The following is a 10,837-nucleotide window of genomic DNA, read 5'->3' on the forward strand; positions in this document are numbered from 1 at the left end:
TGACGATATTTTAAGTTTAATGTTAACTTGTTAACTGTGATATGATAAAATATTATCCCAAAATCTTAAATGACTATCATATTTAAATCATCATATTAATGTCCAGCTTAGACAACCACTAATTTTTTAACAAAAAGGATGAGTTCGAAACATAATGAATAATCGAGTGACTATTTTGTAACATTTAATAGTCGATGAATATAATGAATTAGTACCCTATAATCAAAGAACTATTCATGTACTTTACCCTATAATCAAGGAACTATTCATGTACTCTACCCTATAATAAAAGACCCCCGCTGCATTTATTGGTTTGAAAAACTCTCTTTCTCCTCCTTTCTGTGTGTATCGTCTCGTGTATATTTATATAGATTCACGCGTGTTTCCATTAAAGAAGATCGGATAGGGTTTTACTTTCCTCTTCAAATCAAACCCTTCTTCTCTGATGGAGTTAGCTTTGAGCTTGGGCGATCCCCCAAAGCCATTCTCGTTTATCGGCGAAACCCAGAAATTATCGAGCAACGATCTAGGGTTTTGCATGGGGCTCCTCCGTCAAGGGGATGCCGTATACGGAGGAGATGAGAAAAGGGTTTCTTCAGATCCGCCTCTTCAGCTCGATCTTCTACCTTTCTCTCCGGTTCCTCGTCCCCAGCTCTGCCCGGAAAGAGGGTGGTTGGCGGCGGCGGAGGAACCCAACAGCGCGGTGTCTTCATTTCAGATGGCTTTTGGGATGAGCAGGAGAGGCAAGAGAGAGGTGGAACTGGAAATGATCGAAACTGATCAAAGAGTAAACACTAGAGGCAGTGATGATGACGAGAACGGTTCAACTCACAAGAAACTCAGGCTTTCCCAAAAACAATCTGCTTTTCTTGAGGAAAGCTTCAAAGAGCACAACACACTCAATACTGTAAGCCAAAACATATATGAATCCTACCTTATTTCTTTGTTGGGTAAATTATGAAACTATGTCCATTATAGTATAAATTTTTAACTTTTCAAAATAATACCTAAAATTTAATTTAATTTTTATTTTATTGTTTTAGTTTTATTTTATTTTATTTTAGTATCAGTTCTAAATTTAACATTAAATTTTGAATTTTTTTAAAAATTTAGTACTGATAGTTTAAATAATAAAAGAGTTAATTTTTTAACGATAAGTAACTAAAATAAAATGAAAACTAAGAGTTATGTATAATTTTTTTAAAAAAATACTAAAATAAATTAAAATTAATAATTTATATATTAAATAAGTCGTTTGCCCTTCTTTATTTAACCACAAGTACCTACTGAATTTTGGTTTAACATTTGTATTTCCTTTTTAAAACTTTGATTCAGAAGCAAAAACTTGCACTGGCAAAGCAATTAAATCTTCGTCCCCGCCAAATTGAAGTTTGGTTTCAGAACAGAAGAGCAAGGTACTTTTCCTTTTAATTAAAATAAATATTTTCTTCATATAACTATTTAGGCAATCTACGTATTTAGTATCTAAATGATCAGTTTTTATCAGTTTAGTTTTTATTTTATTTTAGTATCCGATTTTAAAAACTTAACACGTTTAGTACTTAAATTATCGTTTTTGATCCGTTTTAATACTTAAACTTTTAATTTTTTCAAAACTTAATGTTAAATTTTGAATGTGGTACTAAAATGAAACAAAAACTAAACTTTATGTATAATTTTAAAAAAATTGAAAGTTTAGGTACTCCAAATTAGATAGTTTAAATATTAAATGCATAATTTACCCTAACTTTTTAATTAAAAAATATATAATGTTAAAATTAACCCCCAATATTTATCAAAATAGTTATTTTAGTTTCTATTTCTTTCGAACATTTTGACTTTAAACATTTTATTTCGAGGTAAAAAAGTCATGAATGATTAATGGTCTAAAATATGAGTCTTTTATCCTAGAATGAAATATTGAGACTATAATACTCCAAATAAAATGCCAAGGTGATTATTAAATCAAAATTTTGGGCCTTTTTATCTTAAAAATTAAACATTGAGGGCCAGAATTCTAAAAAAATAAGATTCAAAAGGATCCTTTTGATAGACACTGTGGACTAAATTTGATATTTTGCCTTAAAAAATATACAGGACGAAATTGAAACAAACAGAGGTAGATTGTGAGTATCTAAAGCGATGTTGCGAGACATTAGCAGAAGAAAATAAAAGATTACAAAAGGAATTGCAGGAATTAAGAGCCTTGAAATCTTGTCAACCGTTTTACACGCAGTTACCGGCCACCACTCTCACCATGTGTCCTTCATGTGAGCGTGTCACCACCGCCACCGCCTCTGGTAGCAGCAATACCACCGACGTCAAAACCGGAGAATACCCGTTTCTCTCCCCTACAAACGCATGAAAATCATTGGTTGTGACCAGCTTTTTTCTAATTCAAATTTTGTAAATATTTTAAAGGTTGGTGGATTTTTATTTCTTTTCTACTTGGATTTTTTTTAAATTGTGTGAATGATGATTTGAAGGCACGAGATTTGAGTTTTTGATAGATTTTGTGTTGACTGGGGAGAAGATGAAGAAATTTTTGGTAGAATGGTGGCCGTTTTGTTTGACGAGGAAGGGAATTAATTAATTATAGCGACTTCCTCATTGTAATCTATAATACTTTGTGTATTGAAATTGAATCTATATAATTTTTGAAGAAATTGTTTTATATATCGTGTGTGATTATATTTAGGGTAAAGTATAAAAATAACCTCCAACTATAGGTTGTTGTTTTATTAAGTCTTTCAACTATTAAAAATTATAAAATAGTCCCTTGACTATATGATGTCACTTTGTTGAGTCTCTCGACTATTAAAAGTTACGAAATGATCATTTTGACTATTTATCGTGTTTCAAACTCGATTTTTTTTTGTTAAAAAATTAATGGTAATTTGAGGTGAATGAAGACTAGTGTGATTAGAAAAATTTTAAACGCAAATATCCATACATCATTCATTTGTTTGTGTGAATTAGTTGAAACACGTGTATAAATTTAAGTAGAGGTGGGTATACGGGCTATCCGCCCGTTTAGCCCGCGGATTTTGACGGTGCGGGCTTAAACGGAACGGGCTAAAAAGTCCACATTCATAAACGGTTTTGAATTTTAAGGCCTGCGACCCGTCTATTTAACCCGTGGGCTAAACGGGCTTACCTGCGGCCCGTTTAATAAAAATAATTTTAAATGCAATAAAAAATAATGTTTTAACTTACTACACCTTTAAAAATGATCGAGCAACTTGAAAAGAAAGGTAACACCGTCAAAATAATAAATAATATTTAAATTTTATTTTAAATAGCCAAAAATGATTATAAAATAATATTTTTTTAATATTTTAATCATTAATATATATATATATAATGATATAATTACTTAAACTTAAATTAAAAAAAAACAATATTCACTTATATCACCAAATTTAAAAACAAATAAAACAATAACCACATTATACTTTTATAAAACACGATTATTCAAGGCTATAATATGAAACACAGAAGTATCTGAAAGCAGAAATTCAAACATAAAAATTCAACAAAGTCAAACATTATACAAATCTAACAAGGAAGTTGTCAAGTGTTCCTAATAATTGTATTTTATGGATACTTTAGAGAAATACTAAAACATAACATGAAAATATAAAATAAAATACTTACAGTATAAGAGTAAATTTGAAAGATACAATTATACTAAAATTGATAAAATATAAGTAATTAATTTGTTAAAATATATTTATTTTGTAAAAGTCTTTAAAAGTTGAAAAGTATGTTTTTTAATTTTTTCTTTTTACTTTTCTTTCTTATTTTTAATCCAAATATTACGTGTCATGTGATATATTATTAGAATATCACGTGACTTTTTATAATTAAATAACAAAATGGATAACATACTTCACGAAAAAAATAAAGATCAAAATTAAATAAAAAAATCTTTAAATACCAAAATGATAATGATGGATATTTAAATGAAAAAAATATCAAACAATGGTAAAATTATGACAAACGCCCTAATAAATTTAAGAACTACAATAGTAATAAGTAACATCATATTTATAGGTAATTTATTTTCTTTTTCTATAAAATTCTTTAAGTTTATTTTCTCTCAAATTTTATAAATTTTAAATTAAACGGGCTTTAGCGGGTTTAACGGGTAGCCCGCGATTATACCCATTAAACCCGCGGGTTTAACAATCCGAGCTAAAAAACCCGCAATTTAAATGATCTTTAATTTTTGAGGCCCGAAACCCGTACAGATCGCGTGTTAAACAGGTAGCCCGCGAGCCTTAACCCATATACCCAGCTCTAAATTTAAGACCATATTCAAGGTATATAATCATGATTTCTTTCCGATAACTAATGAATAACAAGCATCATTATACCAGATTTTGCACTACGTCACAAAGATATGATGTCACATAAGACTCTTTGAGCTTCGTTCTAACAAGGATTAATCATAAAATAAGTGTCAAAATTATAGTGTTTTTATAAGTAGGTGTTCAAATATTTTTTTTTTCTAAATGAATGATCCAGGCGCTTAATGCGACAAACATCATCATTTTAGGTGTTATGGTTGTAAACACCATTAATTTTCTCCGTTAAGAGACACATGTTACACTTTACACCACCTTTAATCGTCGACGAAGCTCTACCTGACCTCACCTCTCCCGACGATCAATAGCCCTATGAAATTATGACCAACCGATGACCAATCGACGTTTTGTACCCTACGAACACTGGGCTGAAAATCGCGACCCATACGATCCAAACGACCAATTGACGTTTTGTACCCTACGAACACTGGGTTGAAAATCGCGACCCCATACGATCCAAACGACCAATTGACGATAACTATAACAATGTATGACTAGGAAGATGAAATGGGACTACGTCTGCGACGGTATCGTGGCCGGAAAGGGTGACGGTGACGTTGGTCGTGGCCAGTAAGAGTGTTAGGATTTTTAGGGATTTATTCTGTAATTTAAGAAAAATAGTTTTTTATAAATATATATTTTTTAAAAAAAAAATCAAATTTACTAGAATATGACACATATCACTTAACAAAGAAAATTAACTTTTGTTACGGTCCGATCACCTAAAGTGATAACGTTTGTAACGTTAGACACATGAATCGTTCAAGATAAAAAATTTAGAGCCTATTTATAAAAACACTATAATTTGAGCACTTATTTTATAATTAAGCCTTCTAACAATAAAGATGAATGGGTGCTATTTTATTTTAAAAAAGAGAGAACAAAATGGTATTGTTTTAATAATTTTTCCTTTATTCCCCTTACCATTAGGATAAGCTTTTGTTTTTCGTTCCAATCTATCAAGCAAAGAATTCTGGTTGGAATGATAGAAAATGGAAGAAGAAAATGTTGAGGAGGAATTGCAGGGTAGATTCTACTCTTAACTCTCCATTATTAATTCTAAACTTGATGTAGGATGTCTTATCCAAATTTATTTTTTATTAGTACTAAATTATTACAAAGTGATATCAGTTCAAATGATCTTTAACCTTTTGGCAATGAGTACTCAAATATCCTACAAACCACATACTTGAACTCGAAAATCTCTAATAATAACAACGATCTCTTTAATTACTGAAATAATTTGGTTAATACTATTTAAACTTATTTCTAAATATATACTATTAATTGATGAAAACATGGAACAAACAAAGCAAAGTTTCACAATGACAACAAAAGGAGTCATTTTGTACCACTAAAGAACCTTTGCCATACTGGGTTTGCATAGAACCAGGAATCACAAAAAATTTAGAAATCTCCATGAGCATATCAATTTGTAAGGAACGGTTCAATTGTTAATGAAGAACAATAAAAAAAATGTTAACTCCGGCCTAAGAATCAACCATTGGAATGATTACCACAAGGATTTCTAGAACCAAGTATGCAGTAGAGAGGGCCTTGAGGCTCATGTACCTTGTAGCAATAAACAACATCTTAGGGTGTGTTTGGTTCACAGAATGTAAGATTATCAGTGGGAATAAAAGATTACTAGGGAATAGGATTACTGGAAATGTTGTATTTTGTGTTTGGTTGATTTAGCAGGAATGTAAGATTACCGTGTTTGGTTAAAGGAATAAAAGATTATTAGAATGTATATTTGATCAAATTGTCCTTATTATATATTTGTATAATATTACAAGTTGTAAAATATTTATATATTTTCTTTAAAAAAATAAATTCATAATATTTATATAATTTTTTTTATAAAATTAAAAATATAAAAAAAGGTTTAATGAAAGGATAAAATTTTATTTTAACCCCTGAACTTCATATAAAATTTTAATTATAGACTTTTTTAAGAAATCTAAAATAATTTAAGGATAAATTTATAATTTAACCTTCGTAGAATTTTTATTATTCAATGACAAAAGAATGATATTTTTGAAAAAAAAAATAAAAATTTAAGGGCATTTTAGTCCAAAAATCCGGTAATGTTACAATACATAAGGAAATGGAGGTAATGACATTCCCGGTAATATACCCCAAAAATCTACTATTGGTAATAAAACATTACCAGAAATGACATTCCCGGCAAAACCAAACGGGGGAATGTGGATTCCATTCCCGGGGAATCCCACATTCCCCCATCCAAACTCCCCCTTAGGTGGCGTTTGGTTGGATGGAATCCATTGGAATTGGTGGGAATTAGAATCCAATTCTACCACTTTCTCATGTTTGGTTCAAGTTTTTCAAGGGAATTGGAATCCCCGATGGAATTCAATTCCATCAAATGAGGGAAAGTGAATTCCATCAAAAAATGGATGGAATTCAATTCCCTTGTCGGAGAGAATTGAAATTTGACCATACTACCCTCATCAATCCTTTGGTAACTTATTCATATATTGAATAAAAATATTTTTTTATTTTTTCGGGTTGGGTCGGGTCGGGTGAAAATTTATTTTGGTCGGGTCGGATCAGGTTTTTTTAAGTGTGATATTCGGGTCGGGTTCGGGTTTAGGGTGAAAAAAATCAGACCGACCTGAAAATATATATAATTCAGGTCGGGTCGGATTAAGTCACTGCTTTTATTAAATAAAAATATTTTTTTATTATTTCGAGTCGGGTCGGGTTGGATTTCTAATTCATATATTCGGGTCGGGTCGGATGAAACTTTATTTTGTTCGGGTCGGGTTGGGTTTTTTAAGTGTGATATTCGGGTCGAGTCGGGTCGGGTCGAGTTGGGTTCGGGTTTAGGGTAAAAAACGGGACCGACTCGAAAATATATATAATTCGGGTCGGGTCGGATTAAGTCACTGTTTTTATTAAATAAAAATATTTTTTTATTATTTCGGGTCGGGCATGTCAGATTTCTAATTCATATATTTGGTTCGGGTCAGATGAAACTTTATTTTGTTCGGGTCGGGTCGGGTTTTTTAAGTGTGATATTCGGGTCGAGTCGGGTCGGTTTTTTAAGTGTGATATTCGAGTCAGGTCGGGTCGGGTTCGGGTTTAGGGTGAAAAAAACCAAACCAACCCGAAAAAAATATATAATTTTACCTTATATATTTAGGAATAATTACAATAATACCCCTCTATATATAATTTTTTCAATTAAGTCAATTTTTTTGTTGAATAAAAATAATTTTTTTATTATTTTGAGTCGTGTCGGGTCGAGTTTCTAATTCATATATTAAATAAAAATAGTTTTTCGTATATTTTTTGGTAACTAATTAACATACTCCGATTGGAATGTATAGAAATATTGCTCTATCTTTTGGTAACTATTAACATATATTTTAATTGCGATGATTTTAACTTATAATGTTTATTAGCATGATTTTTATAATTTATTGAAATGAATAATCAATCAATAAAATAAAAATTTAATATTTTTTAATTTTTTATAATATATTACTACAGGTAAGTTGTAAAATAAACTAAAATAAAGTAAAAAAATAAAAAGGGCAATTTTATCATTTTACATTACTGAAATCAAATTCATCTTACATGTCTGCGAACCAAACAGAATATGGAATTGGATTCTAATTCCATTTCCTGCCAACCAAACAAAATATGGAATTAGATTCTAATTCCTTCCTTCACAGATTTCAATTCCTTCATAAATATTCTAGTGAACCAAACGCTACCTTAGGATATGTTTGTTCGGAGGAAAATGTTATACAGGAGACATTTTCATAATTTTTCGTGTTTGGTTCAAGGAAAATTAATTGGTCAAAGAAAAATGTTTTACAATCAACTTAAAATGAGACCAAGAAAAATGTTTTACAATCAACTTAAAATGATCCCTTCTTTCTTGGAAAACAACTTACCGACTAATAAAGGATAAGTCATTTTACAGCACAAGCTCTCCTAAAATCGCCAGATAATCTTCTCCTCACCGGCGATAAGTACTCAGATGACCATTCATCTTCTCAGGTAACTAAAATATTGTTACGTCTTTCGTAATTTTAGATTTAAACTTCTCCAATCGATTTTTTTTATATCCTTAAGCTCCTCGTAATAGGCCTGTAAATGAACTGAACGTTTAGTGAACCATTCATGAACGTGCGGCGGGAAGTTGATTTATGTTCGTTTATTTATTAAATGAACGAACATGAAGAAGATTTTTGCGTTCGTTTAATTAAATGAACGAACACGAACAAAGGGCTCGTTCGTTCATTTACGTTCATGAACGCTCGATTATATGTTCGTTCATTTATGTTCTTTCATTTATGTTCGAACATAGGGCAAGTTGAATATGTTACGAAGATTATTGAAGTTGTTTGGATTTCAAGAAGATTGTTTTGTTGAACAAATTAACTTTAAGACTTTATTATATTCATATAGTTTATTTATGATTTATGTATATTTTTTTCGTATTCGAACAAATTAACTCTAAAGTTGCAAGTTATATTAAAGAATTTTAAGTTGTTATTCTTGTTGTTTACTTTTTTTACATTCATTTGTTATATTCGAATAAGTTTGTTTTTTGTGTTTGTGTTGTTCGTTTATTGTATTCGTTTATGTTCATTTATTATATTCGTTTATGTTCCTTCGTTTGTGTTCGTTTACGTTCGTTTATGTCCGTTTATCATTTAAATGAACGAACATGAACAAACTATATTCCTTAATGAACGATCAAGAACAAATTTTTTTTGTTCGTTTATGTTTGTGTTCGTTTATTTATTAAATGAACGAAAATGAACATACTTCCATATTTGTGTGCGTTCTGTTCGTTTACAGGCCTACCTCGTATGATAGTCGATGGTTCACTTCGACTGCTTCCGGTTGGCTAGCCAGTAGCCACTTGATCCTAACGAAGGAAAATATTATTTTGGATGGGTCGTTCCATAATTCTAGAATTTGTTTTGTTATCCATATGCAATTTGTATTTGTTTTATACTTGTACAGCTTTCCTTTGAATCTTTGTTCAGAGCTATTGTTTGCTTACGTTTTTAATAGGATACCCAATAATTTTAACTCAATTTTTTTCCTTTTATATGGATGCAGTCTGCGAACATGGCACTTCAATCTTCCTCGAAATATAACAATAATCATAATTAAATTGGCAAAAGCAGTTTCAAAAGTTACGAGTTTCTTTTGTTCTTGCTAATATTACATTTATGATCTAGATCTTTGAAACTCTTAAATTTCATCTTCCCAAAGTGAAGCCTGCTGTTATATTGGAGGAATCCATTAAAATTAAGTAAAAAAGTCACAGTTGTATATTGGTGAAAAATTCATCTCTGTACTATTTGTTGGTCTCTAAAGAACATAATTGATTGATGTTAACAAACTATTGGATAATTTAATTTGATTTAAGATATACATTGTTGCAGGGGAATCTTTCTCTATTTTACCTACTGTGAATGTTTATGATCTCTGTTCTTTAGAGTTGGCGTCGGATTTTGAGTGAATGTTGGATCGAAACGTGCTATATACAGAAGAGAGTTTGAGAATGTATTGTTAGATTGAAAATACTTACGACACTTTTTATGGTAGTATGTAGCATATTGGCTAATATCATTTTTCCTCTTAGTGGTGATGTGTTTTGGTGTTCTGCAGTATATATCAGTGGAAATTCATGATGAATTCAGTTTAATCAAAGGGAATGGGCCTGTTCCTAGAGTATCAACACTTACACAACCAAAACAAAACCCCCATTAAGGGGATCCTTATTACTCACCTACTAACCCAATGACTATACACTCCATATGACATGGCCAAAAATGCTTCCTCACATGAAGGAAGCATATGATTTTATGTTGAAAAAAGAACTTGAACTTTTAAAATTCTAAGGGGACAAACTTGAACTTATAAAATTCAAGGGTCAAAAACAAATTTTCAAAAAAAAATATACATAAAAAATCTAAAATATATATAGTAATTTTAAAATTCAAAGGGGACAATTGCCCCACCCACCTCCCCTTGCTTCCTCGTGTCCTTTCAAGGGCCAACACTGTTGGCACAAAATCAAAAGTGTCTCACATTGAACAATACACATTCCAAAGTGAACTATAAATTTGTTTAATACCACAAAAAATGCCATATCAACATGCTAGATTAGATTATCATGCACACTTCAACAACAAAAACAAGATCATGCTTCCACTTAAATTCTCAAATTAATCAACCTTTGAGAATAACAAATTACAGAACCGATAGACAAGTTAACCACGGTCCAAGTACCAGATATTATGTAAGCCAATTGAAATCCTTCCGCAGCAATGGATGATCCAAAATATAAATAACCGGAATATTATTAGCTTGAAACCAAATCGCATTCAGTACTAGGAACAAATTAACCATAATTCAAACTATGCAGATAAAATTGCAACAAATCTCTTCTCCTCTCGTGAGAACATGGG

The 10,837-nt window shown here is 30.8% G+C and overlaps 1 protein-coding gene across 1 annotated transcript; it reads left to right on the forward strand.

Moving 5' to 3' along the window:
• The first annotated feature begins 372 nt into the window (after positions 1-372).
• LOC120200330 (homeobox-leucine zipper protein HAT14-like) lies at positions 373-2,569 on the forward strand. The gene is made up of 3 exons (XM_039201203.1): positions 373-907; positions 1,336-1,415; positions 2,098-2,569. The coding sequence occupies exons 1-3, from the start codon at positions 446-448 to the stop codon at positions 2,363-2,365; spliced, it is 810 nt and encodes a 269-aa protein (XP_039057134.1). The 5' UTR covers positions 373-445; the 3' UTR covers positions 2,366-2,569.
• The last annotated feature ends 8,268 nt before the right edge of the window (positions 2,570-10,837 follow it).

The sequence above is a fragment of the Hibiscus syriacus genome, unplaced genomic scaffold (assembly GCF_006381635.1).
Source record: "Hibiscus syriacus cultivar Baekdansim isolate YM2019G1 unplaced genomic scaffold, ASM638163v2 tig00005939_pilon, whole genome shotgun sequence".
Lineage (NCBI taxonomy): Eukaryota > Viridiplantae > Streptophyta > Magnoliopsida > Malvales > Malvaceae > Hibiscus > Hibiscus syriacus.